Below are 21,432 nucleotides of genomic sequence, written 5' to 3'. Positions count from 1 at the left end.
CTGTGAAATGTCATCATTCCGTGTCGTGTCAGCCTTTACCAGTTTTGTCAGACAATATCCAGATCTAAAAGTAGCAGATGCATTTAAAAAAAAAAGGTTTACACTGATTGTATGTCCCTTCGCACCCAAAAGTTCTTATGATGTCCACAAAAATCTGTTTTTACGCTGAACTACGGTGACCACTGTGTTAGTATTTCCCCACAAATTACCAGACTCCTGGTTTTTCTAGTTATTTTGGAAAGAGCTTGTGGTTATAATATTGTACTACTGTAAAGACACTTACAATAGCCTGTAGCTGTAAAACACAGAACAGTTGCAATATTTAGAGCCTTTCTATGTCTTGATAAAAAACAACGTATTAATGCTGTGCTAAAGAAAGTCTGTTAAATAGCTACCATACCTCACAGAGGATCCAGTTAAACCTGTGACAGGTTGCTGCAAAAACAGAGGCTTTATATCTGTCTGGGTTACAACTTATGTATTTTTATTTATCCTCTATCCACCCTATTTTCTATCTTGATTCAGTACATTGCACAACCACCGACCGTGTAACTTTGTCGGCTCAACACATTTCCCAGTTTGAAAAGAAGAAAATAATCTATCTTTATTCTGTCTTTCAGCATGCTGGGAAATCGCTCTGGGTGGTTTCCCTCTACCTCTGGTTCTCTGTGTCACTACATCTCCTATAAAAGGCAGACAGCAGGGAGTGCTGACCATTAAATATTAATGAGAGTTTTGGAGAAACTTTGGACCGAGTTTACCGAGCTTCTTGGAGTGTCAATTTTCACACTATCAAACCAAACAGAGTTTTCAGCAAACAAAATATCACTCAGCTGGAATAGGACTTTTTTTTCTCCAAAAGCACGGTGAAAAGTAATTGTAGAGGGAGGTATGCGAAGGAGTACACGGCTTCTGGAGAGGAGTCAAAACAACAGGGGAGAGCAAATGCTACAGAACCTATTTTGCCATTGTGCAAATGAAACAATAGGTGACAGATGCTTACTTTTAAGAGAATCACATTTCCTCTCAGCTGCTAGCTTGCTTACTTAACCGTAACCCAACAAGGTCATTGCCTTTTCAGTCTGTCTTTCCCCAGTGCACAAATGAAGTTCAAAATGTTTATTTTCTTTGAAATAAACCAAAGTAGAATTTTCTGCCATCACAAGCTTAGAGCTTTTAGTGGCAACAAAAACAGACCTCATACCAGTTACTAAACCTTTAGGGTGGGCTGCACTGTTCTTCTCTGGTGTTTGTGAGGAGAAACACTTTTCCTAAAAGCCTAATTTTCTTAAACCAAGTGACAAGTGATCTGAAGAACATTTCAGATAATTTCCAAAAGATATCAATTTGTGTTATTTGTCTGTGTAAAAACATTTGAGAAATTAAGATTTTAGAGTTAAAAATGCCTTGAAAGAGTAATTGTAATGAAGGAAAAAGTAAAAAAAAATGGGCATCATCCCAAACCTTAGGATGCAAGAGGAACTTCAATGTCAAGATTCATCTTCTTAGCCGCAAAAAATTTTACAATTTGGTTCCTGTAGTTGGCTGACTGGGACACATCGGGACAGAGAATCTCATTTTTGCATGTCTCGGTGCTGTTATTTGTCGCCACTTGAGTTATAATAAGATCGTTCTCGCTTGCTTTTAATGAACTGCTCCAAACGTGCATGGTGAGACAGCTTTTTTTCATCTTAGCAGCAACATCCAACAATGTTTGATATGAATAAAACATGAAATGAAAGAGTCGGTGTAAATTATTAGCTCCTCATGACATCTTTTTAAAGTTTAATCCCCAAGGAGAATCAATCAATTATACAATCATGTGAGATGAGCAACGCTACCTCTACTGTGCCCGTGTGCTCGTTCTCCGCTACCTTTGTGTATTTACACCTCCCTGTAGATAGATGGGACTCAATTAGCAGTCCTGGGGGGAGCCATGTAAATCACAAAGACTCTATTATTCTTCAAACGTGAAGATGATTCATAATATCCATCGATATCTGTCACATCTTAATGACAAAATGTGTGGGGCCTTGTGTAAATCTCTGTTCCCCACCGGGACACAGATCTGATGGAGAGACTGTAATAATGGCCCTTCCGGACACATGAATCAGCAGTCCCAGCCGCAGAAGTGCTACCACAGTCCCCAGAGCATGGGGCGCACGCAGCACACTGTGAAATTGAAACTTGGGTGAGTCACTGATTGGGTTAAGGCAAGCCACAGAGGCCAGCTGCAGAGGCTTTAAAGCAGCATACAGCTTGGGAGATAGAAGCTAACTGGTCTGCCCTTTGCATGGAATGAGGAAGGCAACGGATAAAAAAAAATTAGGAAAACAAAATATCCACTGTCTGACATAACCTCGCCTTCCGTTGTGTAATCTAGATGCAGTGTTGTTTTTTTTGCATTTGTTTTTGGGGATTGTGTGCTTTTCATTTTGCACCGTTTGTTTATTTGCTGGTTGTGTTGTGTGCATTTGCAGTGCGTTTGCTGAATGCTGTGCATGTGTTGTCAAATTATTGAAGATGTTTTCTTAATTTGCTTGTGTTTCGTCTATTTGCGCGTGTTTTCTTAAGTTGCAGGGCGTTTTGCCCCGGTCGGCCACCGTAGTTTTCATGTAAAAATGTAGCTTGCGCTGAAAAACTGTTAGAAGTGGTCTGTGTTGGACTCAAGCCAAACTCCATACAGCAGAATTTGGTTCTTGACTTGGATGTTTGATTAGAAGTGCTGTAGTGGCAGTTCTTGATTACCATTATTGTAAGGTGTTTGTTATAGTGAAATAGTCATAGTAATGAATATTTAATTTAACTGACTTGCAAGCATGCGTTTAATTTGAAATTCCATTTTTATTCCACATTATGCTAGATGCATCCCTTAGCACTTAAACTCTCATTTCCTTTTGTCCTCTTTGTCTTATTGCTCTTTGTGTAATCATTACTAATCTGTGCCACCTCCAGGTTTTTTGCACCTTCTTGTGTCTTATCTCATGTGTATTGACTTGTACTGAAATTCATGTTTATATAATTAATTCCAAAAGAATAAGATTGCTAGAATGTGCTTCACGATCTTAGCTGAGGTACTATATAGTGCATAGTTTGAACTGCGAATTTTATTAATTTGCCAAAGCAATTACATTTTTTTGCAGGTTGAAATTAGAGTTTTGATTTAGTCTCCTCTTTTGTCAGAAGCACAATGTCAAAAGTTAGAGCTGTAATGTTATTCCCCTTTCCCTCCTTTTTATAGTGCAATAAGAAGACTCTTCCGCTGTGCATAAATTAGCCATTTTCTCTGCTTTTTCAGGCAGAAGGAGATAATAAATCACAAGCTGCTGTTGTCATTCCAACATGGTGGTGTCGCCCTTACAGCCAGTGGTTCTTACACACCATCTCCCCAGTGCTCTATGAAGCCTGTTTTCTAATTCAGCAGTCTCCCGTCTAGCACGCCCCCGTCTTCCCTCCTCCTTTCTGTTCCTGTCATTTCTGTCCCTCCTTCTGGCCTTTCCCCAACACCTGCTATCAGTGCTGCCGGCAGGACTTTGTTGAGGCTTTCATACAGTAGCTTATATTTGCAGAAGAGTCACTCAGAAGGCCAAATACCCCAGAAAATCACCATATCTGAGGGACGACTGAACTTGTTTGGGGCGCAATTTCTGGGATGAAAATAAGAAAGTTTCCAGTGCGCTGGTTAATTTTGGATTCGGTGGTCTATTAATCACAGTTACATCTAGGCTACACATTCTCACTGTACTGTTCCACTTACCTAACTGGTTTATTAAAGCACTCAAAACAGTGCAGAGAAAACTTACAGATGTGTCACAATGTCTCACAGAAAATAGCGTTCATCACTGAAAAAATAAAAATAAACTACAGGAATACTGCTGCAGGCGCCACTGCCTGCTATCCTCCACTGCCTCTGCCATCCCAAAACCCACAGCTGCCTCCTCGGCCAGCTCTCTTCTCTTCTTATCTCAACGTTTCCCTCCCCTATACCTTCCTACTTCTCCTCCCCAATCACAGCATTCATCTCTTTTCCATCCCTTTCTTACCTCATCTTACCGTGATCCCTTCTTTCATTTCATCCTGTGTCCTCCCTCATTACCTTCTTGGTCTTTTCCACTAAGCCCTCCCCCCTTCTTCCCTAAAGCCCTGAAAGTCTTTCTCAGGACCTGTACTAGATAGTTCCTGAACTTACAGAAACGGTTTTGGCTCTCAAAGAAAATAGCTGTGCGACAGCTAAGTGATCACTCTGCCCTGGACCCTTGGCGCGACGCCAAGGATAAACACCATTGATGTTTCTCTTTTCTTTTTTGGCTCTACCTTCTACTCGCCCTGCTCGGTGCCAGAAACAAGTACCACTAGTATTGAGTGGCCCCTACTTCTGTACAATCCATATCTTGATTGTATCTGAAAACTGTTCATTAACCTTGGTTCATCTATACGTTTCTATTTTCCTGAATGAAGTGGACTTCATGGCTACTATCAATCTATTCCATAGAGAGAACAGGAGATCCTAAAAGCTTCTACAGTCTGCTCTCAGTCTAGCATAACATCTGCACCTGAATAAATCGCTTACCAATGCTCCCCAAGCACGGTATTATGAATCAGCAGTTGTTTGGCTGACTAGTTAAAGCCTCTCAGGTTTAGGGTGTGGAAGATGAGGAGAGATCAGCTGCTGTAATGCTTGGTTGGAAGTAAAAAAAAAAGAAAAGTAAAACCTCTCATAACAGAGTTTACTTCCTTTAGTTCTCTCACCACCTGCCAGAACTTTGGAATTGTTTCAATCTGAAGGAGATTAATTATATTTCTACCTATTTTGTTTTTCTTCTCAGGTATTCAGGAGTCTTGAGGATGACTACACTCTGCACAAAACTTCACAAGATGGTGTGATATGCATTCTAGAAAATGACTATACAAAAGCATCCATTTCTCCAAGTGATGTATTTTCTAATTTGAAATCTTGCCGTCTGGGATCCACCCCGAAGAAAAATGACTTCACAAACCAGGATATGAGAGAGTACGCATTTTCGAAACCGCATACTATACTAGCATAGCGTACTGATTTGGCCCAAATGTAGTGGGAAAACAAAAGCCAAATCTGCAGTATGTCAAAAATACCCGGATGTCATACTGATTTGGAGAAAATCTCTAGTATGCTTCGGACAAGTCTATCTCGCCTGCTGTATCCCACAATGCAAAGTGCCGGGAAAAAATCTGAACAACCGCGCCTTGGCGTCGTAGCCAACAACTGGAAATATTTCACAATTTGTGTCTGCCATTTCATCACTAAATTCACTTCTGAGACGTTTTTACGCGAGAAATCAAACGTGCAGTTGAGAAGCTCCACAGTCTGATGTGACAGTGGAGCTCTCTCAAGAGACTTGAGGACGAGAGGCGTTTATTTCCCCGAGTGTTTGTTTAAATAACACAACACAAATATCCATTATAAGATTAACGTGAACCTGTGGTATCTGCCTTTTTGGACTTAAAAAGCTCCACAAGCGATTGCGGGCGTAACATTAACAAGCTCGCCGGCCGCGCTGTCAGTCACGCACACACCGGCCGCGGAGCAGGCACAGGCGAGGGAGATCATCGTCTGACAGAGCAAAGAAATACCTGTCTCTCTTTGAAAGATTTGTAAATACATTTTAACATGTATATACATTAATCTAACATTTCAGTTCATAATTATTGATTGTTGGATTTGCTTGATTTTAAGAAGTTAAGTTTCAATTTGTAGGCCTATGGTAGATAGTGTAAGGTGAACAAACAAAACAAAATCAAAGCTCAGTAAGTTGTATTTTTTTATTTGCAATAGTGGTGTGATTTTTTCCGTCCAGTGCTTTAACAGCTTGTTCTAAAGGCCTAGCATGCTGCAGAATCAATCAATTTAACTGTTCTATAGTGCATACTACTACGCAGCAGGCAATGCATACTGCATTCGTCTGTAGGAGCGATTTTCAAAACAGCCCTGGTTTACCAGAACATATTGTGGTATTGTGGCTCTTTTCTCTGGCACAATTCTGGGTCACATCTTACCTAACAGTTGATAGTCTTCTGATTTCATTGTTTTGCCTTCACCATGTTGAATTTCATCTTTTGTTCAGACCAAAAATTTGCGACGAGACAAAACCGTTTTAGAACATTGCAGGGAAAAGTTGCAGCGGTCTGAACCGGCCCGTATCAGCTCGACAAAAAAAAACAGCTTATGGTGTGGCTGCGACTCAGCTGGTCGAGTCGCAGAGGCTGGTTTTAGAACGTAAGCGACGTCTCCTGTTTCAACAGCCAATAGCGAAGTCAGCCATAAACTATAGAAACAAAATGATCCAGAATCCATTTTATTTCTATGTTACAAACTGCCAGCTGGTTGAAATGGCAGAGTTTTAGTAATGTGGTTAAGCGAGCTAGAGAGTGACTGAAGAGAGGGAGCAGACCGAGCGGCGTTACACCAAAGCAGGGAATCAGAGAAATAAACTGTCATCGCTGATTCATCAGTAGAAATGCAACTGTAGCGAGCATCTCACTATCACTAAGGTTATCCACATTCATATCTAGATGAAACAAATTATATTTTCAGCTACAAAAAAGCCTGACAGTTGGAAGTGAAAATGGAAGTACAAAGAGTCGTTATAGAGATGACACACCGTCTCGTCGCATTGGTGAACTGGCAGCTTTCAGAACGCTGCAGACCAGCGCGCTGCAAGTAGTTTCGACTCATCGCAAATCTTTGGTCTGGACTGGGCTTAAAGCACATTGTATTGTAGTACATTGTATTCTACAACCATCAAACCCCTCCTGGCTGCTTAGATCATCACATCTAGAAGGTGTTTTTTTTTTATGGTGAGCCAATAAACTAGGATGTGAGGTGTTGTTGAGGTGTATGGGGGTGCTTTATCTCACCCTGCTGAGAGCCAGGAGGAAGTCCATCCCGCCAGATCGCTTCACACAGTGCCGTAGTTTCCAGTACACCAGATGCTCCCAGGCAAATACCAGGAGGCTGAGGCCCATGGCCACCAGAAGCATGTAGAAGACCCCTGCCATGTTGTCTATGTCCAGCTTACTGCTCATCACCTGGAGGGGAGAAGGGGCGGATGGGGGAAGACACGATGGAAGGAGAGGAATGGCAAATGTTATAGGCGGTGAGAGCAGAGAGAAGGCATGAGGCAGAAGAGGTAAAGGGAAAGCATATGAGGAGGGAGGAGCAGAGATGAAACAGGAGAGTAGATTTATCACTAGCTAGGGCCAATTTGTCTCCCAGACAGCAGATAAAAAGTTAATTACAACCAGAAGTACAATAGAGAATTCCTTTGCTGTCACTGGATGTCAGAGCGCCCATCTGTGATACGTTAGAGCCCCTGCGCTCGGAACACTGATGCAAAGCCCAAAACATGTCAATCACCGCAGAAACCCTGGTCCTTCAAACAAAAAAGCGTTTCAGCCGGTTTAATTTATTCAGTTTCAACATAAATAGCTCCCATCTGCCGCCAGGCTGCGTTCACTTTTACATCAATAATTATTATTGATTTGTATAACACCATAAACCGCACATACATGTGAGTGTTGGCCCTCCTTTACGAGACCTGTGTGCGATTGTCATGCAAACCAACTACAGGAAGCAACCACAAAACGCAGGCTGACCTCTGATCAGGCAGCGGCTACTTGCGTTTTGGAAGCACGGCAACATTGAATGAAGGCAAGCAGCAATGTGGATGCGTAGTCAAATGGCGAGATGACAGGGGACTTTTGATTACATGTAACGTCCGCTTACAAGCTCTGCAGAGAATCAGAAACTCTGGATTTTGTGAGAACTTTAAGCACCAGTTTAACATTTATGATCAGTTTTTCTACTTAGCTTTCCATCAAGTAGATTAAAGATTAGAGAAAAAAGTAAAAATCACCCTTTTCTCATTCAATCAATATATGTTTCACATTTCTCAGCGAGGTTTAAGGTGATGATAGGTTGTCGGAAAATTCACTCTAGTTCACAACTAGGTAAACTATAAACTGAAAAAGTTGCTTCATACACTGAAGTACTATTGCTTTAAACACTTTTTTTTAATTTATAAATTATATAGGGTGATGATTACTTGAGTAAGTCTGGTTTTGGTGATACCTGGTTATCTGCCGACGGAAATAGCAGCAAATAGGCCTGAACATTGTTAACCATCATGTTATGCTCGGGTCAAATTTGACACATTTTTATATTCAGAAATGTGGGATGTTTTTATAAGCATAGAAAATGTCAGAAAACGCTACAAAACAATGGGCAAAGCGTGAGAAATGTTGAAAAAAAAACAACCATCAAAAACATTGGAAAAAGTGTCAAAACGTTGGGAAAAACACAACAAATGTTGGGAAAACGCCACAAAAACAACAATAAAAACTTCAAAAATACTAGAAGAAAGTGTCAAAAATTTTGGAAAAAGTGACAATAACGTGAAAAAAACAAATTAAACGACCAAAATATCTGAAAAAGCTATATGCATGTTGAAAAAAGTGACCAAAACAGTGGGGCAAACAAAAACTTTGAAAAGGGAGAACAAAAGAGTTTTTGTCATGGTTGACGTGAAGACAATGTGTATAATGTGTCTAGCCTGGGGTCCCAGCAGGATCAGCACCATGGATAGCGCTTGTGACGTCAGCCTGGTTGGACAGCTATACATGTATCTCGCTGACTGGCTGAGCATGATTCAGGTTGGGCTACATTTAGGGCAGAGGCTGACTTGTGCGCCAGGTTGATGGAGAAAAGGTATAAGACGTCATACCTCGATCTTATCATTGTGGCAGATACCCGACAGCCAGAGACGCTCCAACATATCAATCTCATCTGCAAGAGAAAAGATGGAGGGAGAACAAGGAGGTCAAAAAAGAAGAGAAGCTGGAAGAAAATGAAATAAGATAGAAAAGACAATAGGGGAGAAGGAGTTAAAACGGTACAGAACTAGAGGAGAAAATGAAAGAGATTTAAAGGGGATTACTGCCTTTTTGTTATGAGAGCAAGGTGTTTGATCCCCCGAGGGAGAAGAAAAGGAGTAGGAAAAGCTGAAGATGTGAAGAGAGGAGAAGGCAAGATATAGAGAGGGTCAGATGATGAAATGCAGAATGTGGGAGAGAAATGCGAGGAGAGAAGAAACCTTTTTTGTGTGATGTTACAAAGAGAGGGAAGTGAGACTGATGGGAGTGAGCGAACCGAGGAAAAGATAACACGGTGACTGGTATGGATGGTAAAACGAAAGTACAGGGTCTCCGTTAGTACAGCGCAAATAATAAAAGTACACAGAAACGCGCATCTGTCGTAGGCTACAAATTACAATCGCAGAAATATAAAGCATGAATGGTGAATGAAAAATTAGAACACCGGGGAGAGGCCAAAGACATTTGCAGAGAAAGTCACCAGATTGAAAAGAGAAAATTGGAATTGGAAGTGAGAAAAGCCCTTTGAGGCAGGTTGTGAAATGGCCTGGCATCTGAGGCGGGCACACTGAGGGCAGATCGTCGCGACAGATCAATGGATGATGAAAAGAGGGACAAAACACACAAACATTGCACTCCCCTCGCTGTCTGTCAGCCTTGGCCCACTATACAAACACACACAACAACACACACACACACACACACACACGCACACACACACACACACACACACACACACACACACACACACACACACACACACACACACACACTCTGAGCTGCCGCGTAATGGGACTCTCAGTGCTCGCCATTAATGCATTAACGAAAAAGAATGAAGCAGTGGGAAGGAAAAAGCAGGATCAAATGTGCAGAGACACTTGTGTAGGCAGATGTGCACTGAGCCAGTTTCAGAGGACTTTTAAAAACTAGCACATGCACACACTGTCGTGCACACACTCTGACGATGTCCCGGGCAAAGGAAGTTCCAATTCCCAATGCTCAGAGTTACAATATTAACTGACCTCTGGGTTAATTAACGCTGTTTGGAAACCCCTCCTAAAGTCCTGCCACGCGGATTAGACCACCCGGACTCGGCAATGTTGACTGAAACGTCAAATCCGCTCAAACAGAACACAAATCTCCCTCCGACATGAATCACCGCGTGCCACATTTCACTTCCCCCGACAGTCATGTGTGGGAATTCAAACGTTCATGACAGCTGAATTAAACCGGGCTCAACTCCATCGACCCGGCCTCATCTCGCCCCGCTCCCCGCGCAGACCCTGACAATAGACGCTAATACGCATGTTGATTCTGTGTGCGGCTCGCTCCCGTAATCTAATTCATCGAGTTTCGATGAGTGCTCGGCTGATTTCTCTCTCCGTGTCCGGCTCACCGCCTTTCTCCCTTTATCTCCCTGTAAATACATTAATCATGGCAGCCGGTGGCGCACAAAGCTGCTCTTTGGGAGAAATCTGCCCCACAAAGAGCTGACAGACAGGCAGAATTTCAGCTGTATCCTCTCTCACCTGCTTCGAGGAGGAAAATGCCACAGAGTAGAGAGGGGGGGGGGGGCATAGTCTGCACAAATGAAGAAAAAACAAAAAAAGCAGACGTGCAAAACACTGAGGGGAAAAAACCAGAGCTTATAATTAAATTCACGTTTCAGTCTGTGATTTTTGACAGCTTGGCAGTGATTTGGGAACAATTCATTTCAGTTTCATTCAGTTCTACACTAACCTAGAGAATGTGCCCTTCTCCCTTTGATAGCTTTACATTGGTCAGTAGTGAGGAATTAAGCCCCCCCCCCCGCCCCAATCTTCAATCCTCTCTGGCATTTATACATACACACTCCTTTATCTAATCTATGCAGGAAAAGCTTTTAAGCGAAGGTTATGATGAGCTGGAGAGTTTTTATACTGTACGTATAGTCTCACCTGGAATACCTCCACAAGGAGCTTAGTCTCGCACTGCCAGACCTTACTCCGCAGCGCTGCGGAGGTGGGTCTGGCATTGCGGGATGGGAGTAAAACGTGCTCTGGTTTATTGGCATTTCTTTAAACCAATCACAGTCATCTTGGGGGGCACTCAGCATCAGGCAAAGCCTCAGTGCCTCTGCAAAATAGCCTCAGGGAGGAACTTGTTTTGGTGGAACGTGTGTACGTTCAAAAGTTGTTTTAGTCGTGCAACAGAAAACTCCGATTGGACAGATAGCCTAGCTAGCTGTCTGGATTTACCCTGCAGAGATCTGAGGAGCAGTTAACCATAGTCCTTCCACCGGAGTTTAAAATTCCAACACAAAGAAAGCGGAAGGTAACGGACATCCGGCGAAATTTCCGGCGGCAACGGAGCAATCCCAAAAGTGGAACGTCGTGGATATAGACTATAAGGAGGTGAACAGGAGACATCCTAACCACATTCCAGAAGCACCTCAACTGGCTCCTTCCAGTGCAAAGACGCCGTTTTTGTACTTGTCTTTACCCGGTCCTTGAAGTGTGCGAGTTGCATTATTTGAAGCTAGGGGCAATACGATAATTTATCGTCTTTCAACGGAAAGGGGTACCCCAGTGCATTGAAGAGTGACGGCAATGAAAAAGTGTCATTACGTGACGAGCTGGGATGAGAACGTGCTACCCCTACAGAGCTTCCTAACAAAAGTTAAGATACAAGTTAAGTTACAAAACAAGACCTACAAATAATTAACTGATAAATAAATTCAACTAAAAAAAACACAACACAATACAAACTTTGGGCTAATTCTGCACAAAACCTTGACACAGATTTGCTCACAGTACAAAAGACTCCAAGACACCTGCACTCCTTTACTTGTGGCAACGACTTGTTCCCAAACTGAAGGGGGAAATCTACTATTTTCCCGACAGAGTACCCCCAGACTGACCCTCGTCTCTAGCGCTTAATTCAAGCCACACTTGGACAGAAATGCCTGTGCGTAAGGTCTCAGTCTGGTTAAGCTAAAATAACTACATTATCAGCAAAAAAAAAGCAAAAGGACAGGTTCTTGAACAAATGGAGCCACAAGTAAGGTGTCAATTCCAAATTGTTTGTAGTAAGCACACATGATCTACAACAATCTCCTATTATTAGTAATGATTGGGTGCAAGCTTTTCTTAGACTGAAAAATGTTTTTGGAGATGGAAGATAGGTTGATGAGGAAATTGCTTTGGTGGGGGTCCTATGTCATATTTCAAAGTTGTTCAATTTCATTAAATTCTTTGTACAAGTCATTCACACGTGATCACATTTTATCCTCGGTGACACAGCAATTTTCAGCAGAGGAATAACTGTAGATGGAGAGGAGAGAAATATTGGACGGGACAGAAAACACAGAAAATCATTTCAAGTTATTGTAACAGGTTTTTGTTTTTTTTATGAGTGACAGAAGTAAATTACAAGAGCTGCAGTCATTCCAGCCGCCGTGTCATCGCACAGTTCCTCTGTCTCTAAAATAAATTGTTTTGTGAAAACTGAAAGGCTTAGAAGCACAAATAAGGATTGGACAACCAGCCTGAGAGACAGTACGTGTTTACAGGGTGGTGTGTAATGCATGGGTGTGGGGAGGTGGTGAAGTCCAATAATCTCCAAGGAGATGGATCCCTAAAAATATTCATCTTTTCAAGGGTACTTGTGAGAGGCACTTGGAGTTTATGGGGGTTATCAAAGAGCCAGTGCCAGAATATTTTATCCAACTGCCAGAATAATTTCAACTTTAACAACCATCTCATCTTTTATTTTATACTCTCTCGTCTCCCAACAAAAACTACACTGTGAGGGGACTGGAGTCGACCATTGACGACTTATTGAAATCATTTTTACTCAGAGGAACATTTACATCAAAAGAGCCAGTGGAGGTTATTTCCTATGTGTTTGTGTGTAAGTGACTGATGGGAACAACAATCTTTGAAATTGTTTCAGTATTGGGCAAGAATGCGGTGACCAGCAGCTGCGAACCAGGCTGCAATGTAATCCTATAGGGCAAATGTGCATTGTCAATTTTGTCCACTAAAAGTGCCATTTTCCATTACGGGAAGGATCCCTACAGAGACGGAACTTTTTGAAAACAGTTGAATCGTCTTTGTTTAACCAGAAACAGCTCAGAGGTCGCTACCTTTTAACCCACCAGACTCCATTAAAAGAACATATTTCCACATTTAGATCAGTTAACTATGTGTTCATTTCAACCAAAGTAGAGTTGTGATGATTGCAGTGATTTGGGAACAATTCATTTCAGTTTCATTCAGTTCTACACTAACCTAGAGAATGTGCCCTTCTCCCTTTGATAGCTTTACATTGGTCAGTAGTGAGGAATTAAGCCCCCCCCCCCGCCCCAATCTTCAATCCTCTCTGGCATTTATACATACACACTCCTTTATCTAATCTATGCAGGAAAAGCTTTTAAGCGAAGGTTATGATGAGCCGGAGAGGTTTTATACTGTACGTATAGGAAAATAGGGTCCAGGTTGAAAAAACTTATGCTTAGGTCATTTTGTGTGATAATGTACAAACAGTGTGTCAGAGTACAACAGAAAGAAAAATCACACCATGTGTCAGGCTTAGGAGCCTGAAAAGCCTGCCATATCTAGTGTTTGTTTATGTGTTGTTTTATTACTTTTTAGATGTTGATCCCAAATGATCTGGGGATTTTCTTTAACTGTGCAACTAAACTAAACACAAAAACAAAATTGCAGGTTCAGGGATATATCGGCGGCTCTATTCTCAGCCTATACAATTAAACTCATCATACGGGTCTCTGTAGACTCAAAGCCATCTGAACAAAAAATAAATCTATTTCCCGAAGGGTGTACTATGCTGATATGGTGTGTTCCATCCTCAATGCCAAAAGCTGTTAGCTGTTCACATTTTCTTTTTATCATTATTTTGTGTTTTTTTTTATTATTTATTTTTTTATCAGCTTTGCTCAGTCAGCATGAATCAATGTGAGTGACACAAAGGAGAAGTGGAACCGAGGCGAACTTTGGATACACGCTGCTCTGGGATTTTGATTTTGGGTGCAACATCAGCAGTTATAACGATACATATACTGTAGTATTCCTGCATCTCTGCCTTTTGCAGCCTCACTTTGAAGACGGTTTATTTCTTGGAAGTCTGTTGGAGCCAAGTGGGACTTGACACGCGGCGGCTTCCTCATCTTCAAAAGGTTAACTTTATCAAAAGTACTGCGGTGGATCTGCTCGCCAACTGGGTCTCTTTAGGTTTTAGCTAATGGGGGGTCAGCAGCGCTCCAAAAAGAGAGTTAACAGGTAGCATCTACTATTAACTGCCTGTAACTAGAGGAAAATAGTAATGGAATATTGAATTTAAAAAGCTGTTTTTTTAAAAGACACCTGGGCAAATAAAGCATGGTTGCTGATGAAGACCAGCTAAAAAAAAACATTAAGGGTGGGGGAATTACCTGTACTGTAATGGATCGCATGGTAAATTAAGCATAATGTACATTTCCACAGCACTCAAATAACTACTACTTTGCTGTTCTTTCTATCATGTTAAGGGAAACAGCACTTCCTGCTGATTTCCCTCAATAAAAAACTACATCAGGAAGTTCCTAGTGCAGAAAGTGTTGAGTTTCATTGAATCTTAACACCGATTTAATAACAAAGCAATCCAAGTGTTATAGAATGAGAACAGTATATATATTAAGATACAAACTCCCAGCATAGTCTATATCCTCCATGTTTCACTTCTGGGATTGCTCCGTTGCCGATGGAAATTCCACCGGATTTCGTCATTTAGGCCAGATATCCGTTGCCTTGGGCTTCCTTTGTGTTGGCATTTTAAACTCCGGTGGATTTATCAACAACTATGGTTAACTGCTCCTCAGATCTCTGCCGGGTAAATCCAGACAGCTAGTTAGACTATCTGTCCAATCTGAGTTTTCTGTTGTACAACTAAAACAACTTTTGAACGTACACACGTTCCAACAAAACAAGTTCCTTCCCGAGGCTTCTTTGCAGCGGCTCCGTGCGGAGCTTAGTGCGCCCATGACGACTGTGATCGGTTTAAAGAAATGCCGATAACCCAGAGCCCGTTTTTCTCCCATCCCGGAATGCTGTGTGGACTAGCCAGACCCTCCTCCGCAGCGCTGTGAAGGAAGGTCTGGCAAAGCGAGAGCACATTACAACAAACTGGTTGATCAATATGATTTGATCTGCAGAAATGAAACCGAGAGAGAGAGTGAGTTACATTTGAACATCCAAACTTCCAAAGTATGTCATAATAAGATATTATTATATTATATATATTATTAATATATATTAAATGACTCAAACATCTTTACAGGTTTCCTCTCCTCACCAGTGTCATGAATTACTGGTTTCTAGTCAAAAAGTGTACATAGATAAGCATGTTCACGTGCACATTAGTACTGTATCTTGTTGGTGTGTTCGTGCAGGTAAACATTATAAACCAGCACCTCAGCTTTTCCCAGTGATTAGACGATTGTGATTGGTTTAAAGAAATGGCAATAAACCAGAGCAGGTTTTTCTCCCATTCCGGAATGCGGTGTGGACCCTCCTCCGCAGCGCCGTGGTGGAGGAAGGTCTGGCAACAACTCGGAGCATAACTGAGTGTTGCACTGATGAAATTAAAGCAGTCCTGAATTTATTAAGACAAACGTAAACAAAGAAGATGCATTGAGCTTGCATCAACAACAAATTAAAACAGTACGACTTACTAAAACTGAAAGAAAACAATAGGACTAAAGGTCACTAGTATAAGCCTGTTTCAAACAAAATTCCAGTTTGTTCTGTAGGTAGGGTTACGGATTCAATATTTTCTAAATTTAACAGTATGCCTAAATTCTTTAGGATCCATCCATTTTAAAGACACTTTTATTCTTTTCCATATCAACAGTTTTGTAAATGTGGTGTCACCCTGTCACGTAGCCAGATGTCTCATTTAAAGAAAAAGAAAAAAAAAAAGTTTTCAGACTGAACATGTTCAGTATCCATGTGCAGTTAGCCTCTTGTGTTCACCGTCCCCCGGGAGCCACTGTCACCGCCGGCACCGAGGCATTTTCCACCTCGACTCTCCAGTCGCTAATTGGGAACGGGCTAAATTGCTCCCCAGAGGAGCCAATTTGGTGACTGCCCAGTCATTAACTATAAAAAAAAAAAAAAAAAACGATGCTCGCACAAAGAGATGTGTGGAACAATTATAGGTCCTGTTGAGTGGCCATTGTGCATGTGCTGTGGATGGTGAATGTATGTCAATCATGCAGTGGCTCAGGGTGGACTTTCTGGATCAACAATATAGAGAGCACAATTAGCCTAAACAGTGCTAGCCGGAAAACGTACAGTACAATGCAATTTACAGCTGGTCCAACAATGTTGCTCAGACAAATAGTCTTTAATCCAATTTTCCATAGTTCAGAATAAACAGCCTTGCCTGAAGATTGCCGTGGAATTTGTTGGAAACTTTTTACCATGAAATATGAGCACAATAACTGATACTAAGCCTCATTAATGTGTGTAGGTTATTTATTATCCTTTATAATCTACATACATCATTGCGTAACTTTAATTTAAACATCCCCCCCCCCCCCTCCACACACCTTTTTAGTGGCATTAACTTCTACAGGAAAAGGTAGGGCCTATCTAGCAGAGGATGGACCCTCCTGATTGGACAGATGGATGGTCTGTCTGTTAACAGACAGTCCGTATGTTCAAAGTAGGCGCTTTTCCGTGTATTTCACCTCTCCTTCCTGTTAAAAGACAGACAGTCCGTCTGTCCAATCAGGAGGGTCCGTCCTCTGCTAGATAGGCCCTACCTTTTCCGGTAGAAGTTAATGATTATTTGCTGTTGTGTTTTTGTATTTGCTGTTGTGTTTTTGTATTTGCTGTTGTGTTTTATGATTTGCCGTTTTGTTTTCCTATTTGCCATTGTGTTTTATCATTTGTTGAAATGTTTTCCTATTTGCCATTGTGTTTTATGATTTGCTGTTGCGTTTTTCTATTTGCTGTTGTGATTTGCACTTTAGGGCCATCGTAAGATACAGTACTAATGTGCACGTGAACATGCTTATCTATGTACACTTTTGTGAAGTCATTTTGCTTCTTGTTATTCATACTTTATGTTCATTTGTGTTGCAAGATTTGATGTATTGAAGTTGGTGCTAATTCAGTCTTGTTTTTTTTTTTTTTTTAATGCAGATTTATCACTGTTTTTACCCTCTGAGTATTGACGCCAGCAGGAGCTAAAAGGCTTTCCTGCCATTATAAAAATTGTACAAGAAGTGTCATTATCGTATTATTGGAGGTCCTTTTAGTTATTTACCATCACTCTCTTGGACGTGTGCGCCTCCTCTCTTACACCTGCTCTATTCAACAAGTGCTGCTGGCATGAATTGAGAAAATATTGCCCAAACATTTTAGCCAAAAAGAAAAGTACAATTGCTTTAAAAGTAGCAGAGAAATGGTTTTATCAAATACCATTTATATCTGTCCTTGTAGCGTTTTTTTCGACTAGAAACCAGTAATTCATGACACTGGTGAGGAGAGGAAACCTGTAAAGATGTTTGAGTAATTTCATATTTGTATCTTATTGTGACATACTTTGGAAGTTTGGATGTTCAAATGTAACTCACTCTCTCGGTTTCATTTCTGCAGATCAAATCATTTTGATCAACCAGTTTGTTGTAATGTAGACTTGCTTTGCCAGACCTTCCTCCACAGCGTTGCGGAGGAGGGTCTGGCTAGTCCACATAGCATTCTGGGATGGGAGAAAAACGGGCTCTGGGTTATAGTAATCATATTGTTAAGATCTTCAGCATTTTGAGTAATGTATCAAATGTGCTTACTGTTTGTGTATGTATGTATGCACCAAACACCAAGGTAAATTCCAGGTAGGGTACCTACTGTGGCAATAAACTCCTTTCTGATTCTGATTACCGATGCTGAAAATAAGATATTGAAGTGATTGAGTGTCGGCTTTTTTCTTACTTTTCTGGAGACACTCCTTTTCTCATCAGGGGAAACACAATCATCACTGCTCAAAGGCTGCATTTTATTTCCTGGTCCAAGTTTTCCATCAGACTCAGTATGTAAGTACGTTTTTTTGGCTGATGGATCATAAATAATACAAACGAGAAAAATAGATTTTTATTTGCCCCTCCAAATCAAACAAACCAAGTCTTTGAGACCCACTATTATCCACATGTGGTGGTGTTAGAATATATATATAAAAAAAAGAACTGCATTTTCAAGAAAAACAGGCCGTTTCTTCTGAAATGAATGAATGGCAAAACAAATGTGTAACGCACACTTACTAACCGAACTGTGCGGAAAGGTTACAACGTGAAACTATAACTAGGCCTATACCGCAGACACATACTTAAACGCATACGTAACATTTTAATCCCAACAGATGACACTTTAAATGATGGAGTTAAAAAAAACTCATAACTCTGCTCAACAGGAAACCCAACAAAAACTCTAATTATGATAATAATCTTGAATTATTTTAGTGAAACACTTTGAACAGAGAGACATATTAAGTTCAACAGAGAGAGATGTTGACATAAGCCAGAGGTTGGGAAGAAAGAGGAGGTGTGTAGGTGAAACAAAGACCTCTGATGAACTTTCAAATATATCTCACAGGTTTAGATAAAGAGAAAAAAAAAAAAGTCAGTGCAAAGAATGACATCTTTCAAATAGAAGGTGACTGGTACGAAAACAACATCATGCATAAACAACAAATAAAGGAAATTAATTCTGAGAGTCAGGCAGAGTGTGTGTGTGTGTAATCACAGAGATGAGACAGAGAATGTGTGATGTGCCTAACAAAGAGAACGTCTGTTACGTGTGTTATCTGACAGCTGTAACAGAGATCACACCTCCCTTTTCCCTTCATTTTTGCTGTTGCTCCCTTCTACCTTCCCGTATTGATCTTCCTCCCTCTTTAAACCTTCCTCCTTTGTCATTTCTCTAGTGACCCTCACCTGTCCCATCACACCGTCCCCCATCCTCACCCCTCGTAACTTACTTCCTCTCCCTCGTGCCTCCTGACTAACTTTGAACTTCGTCTGTATGCCCACTTACTAATAAAATCTACTGTAACTCTCGCCGACATTAATATCACTTTTTAATAAACTAGTGCTGTGCCCGTTGAAAACTGGCTGATTGCTTGGCCTGTGGTGTTGCTGCTTGTAGAATTTATCAAAACCAGAGTGTACCCCAAAATGACTTCCAGAAGGACCCTGAACCACTTAATATGCAACTCCACTGTATAGCCTACTATCTATTGACTTAGTGTCAATTTTTTTTTCAAGATTTTTTTTTTTAAAGCCTAATTTGGTGGGGAGAAAGCTATGCCATAATCAGAAATATTATAAATATATATAGGCTATATAAAAGTAACACATGTACAAAAGTTAGGCTGCAGTTACAAAATGCAACACGCGTCGTGCGCGGAGTCTCCCCTCTACTCACACGCATCACACCGAGCCCGCTGGGCTGAATAAACAAACAGCGCAGTGTACATGCTTCGTCCTTGTTGCATTATTCTAAACTGATTTCTGTAGTTCAAACAACTCGGAATTGTAGTTGAGAACGTCAGTTATAACGGCCCACGTGTTAAAAAAGTGTCGGTTTAAATCGGGCTCATAATTACAGTTAACGTGTCGTGTCGGGCTCGAACACGACGTGCTCGGGCTGGGGCGGGCTTGATTTTTTGGGCCGATCTAAGCTCTAGTGGTCAGTTAAAAGTGGCGCTGTCCTGAGTTGAAACTTTACGGCTTTATTATCGAGTTAATAGTGTGTTTGTATCGGCTGCTGTCCGTTTCCTAAGGTTCTGAAATGCAAACATTTTTTGACTATTTTTTATTTATTTTTTAAAGGGCATGCGCGCGTGAGCACCCACGGAGGAAAACATAAATCAGCACCTATAAGACATTGTGCTTATATATTTACCTGACAGAGAACATTGCAGAATCAGAATGTAATCACAATTAAAATGTGGAGTAATCAGACATTAGCGTCATGGACTCAGCAGATACCCACCCGGCCCGTTATGAGAGTTAAACAGCACATATCTGCGTTCATCAACCACCAGAACCGGTGTGTGTGAGCTAAAAAAAAAAAAAAGAGAGACTGTACAGATAAGTCTGGCTTTATAAGATAGATAGCCTGCCTATAAGTGACATCACGCTCTGTCTGCACTTGTTGTAGCTGGTTGTGCTTTGCATGTGTGGGATTCTGAAACGTCCTTAAATTCGGGAATTGTCGTTTGTTTATTAAAAAGTCAAAGACAGTCCAAAGTAGTGCTACTTTGCACACATTTTAGCTGCCAAAGCTCCGCTGCTCTCTCTCGTCTCTGCTCCTGCTCACTCATTGAGCAGAGGGGGAGGGGCCAGCGGCTAGAGCGGTAAAAGCTAATGTGTGCTTATTTTACCTGTATATTTAAGGATAACTTTTGCATTTCTTATCCAAACAATGCCAAACTGCACTTACTCGTGCCCATAGCAAGACACCTGTCAAGTTTGAAATCCATCGGACTAACGGTTCGAGAGCTATGCGCTTAACACCCACACAGACAGACAGACAGACAGACAGACAGACAGACAGACAGACAGACAGACAGACAGACAGACAGACAGACAGACAGACAGACAGACAGACAGACAGACAGACAGACAGACAGACAGACAGACACACACACACACACACAGACAGAAAGATGTTCCTGGAATTATAGATAGATGTTTTCTATTCTTACTAGTGTTTTAGTTGTTCTTTTCCTAAAATCCTAGAACAATAGAAAGTACTTATAGTACTTAAGTCTTGTAGGAGCAGGCAACTTCTGCCAACAGCTTTATACCTGATCACATAACTGTGTAATAATTGTGATTTGCATTTAAAACTTATTTTTTATCTCTGTCCACATTGCCAAAGAAGACCAGCATGTTCTAATGTAATGTGGTGTAGGACACAGGGCCTGAAGTTAACTTGTTTGCCCACCAGCCACTGTGGCAGGTGGATTTTAAAATCCACTAACCGCACAATCCACTACCAATGTTTTTTGTTGCCTCATAAAGGTGAAATCCTGGAAATGTTCGAGTGTTGTTCTTGAACTTGTTAGGAATACACATTTACACATAATGATTCTTAAAATATATACTTTTTTATCTTTTCATTTATTGATTTGCCCTATCACAGACAGTTCATCATATACCTACTGCTCCTCTGAGTCCACAAGTCCCGATTACAAAGATTTAACTGTGATTTTACTATTTTAACTTTAGCTTTCTCTGGGTCATACACACAACAATCACTGCAGTACATATGTACCGTATACCGTATCACCTATGTTGGTGATAGACGGGCCAAATCAACCAATCAGATCCACGAAGCGTATGAAAATACAACCACAAGCCCGCCCCTGCTGCTGCAGGCAAAGCATAGCTCATTAGCTCAGCATGCAAGGTAAGGGATATTTGCCGTTTGTGTAACGAGAATTTAGGAATAAAAGGCACCCTTTCAGGTTCCCGCTCCA

General features: G+C 41.2%; 1 protein-coding gene across 1 annotated transcript in view; it reads right to left on the bottom strand.

Moving 5' to 3' along the window:
• Positions 1-21,432, bottom strand: part of grin2da (glutamate receptor, ionotropic, N-methyl D-aspartate 2D, a) — a 176,769-nt gene that overhangs the window by 8,885 nt on the left and 146,452 nt on the right. The window contains 2 exon segments of the mRNA XM_039820656.1: positions 6,895-7,065; positions 8,760-8,821. Of these exon segments, the coding sequence (XP_039676590.1) occupies positions 6,895-7,065; positions 8,760-8,821 (233 nt within the window).

Source organism: Perca fluviatilis, chromosome 13, assembly GCF_010015445.1.
Source record: "Perca fluviatilis chromosome 13, GENO_Pfluv_1.0, whole genome shotgun sequence".
Classification (NCBI taxonomy): Eukaryota; Metazoa; Chordata; class Actinopteri; order Perciformes; family Percidae; genus Perca; species Perca fluviatilis.
Note: the sequence above shows the minus strand (reverse complement) of the source record. Positions and strands in the feature narration are given on the sequence as shown.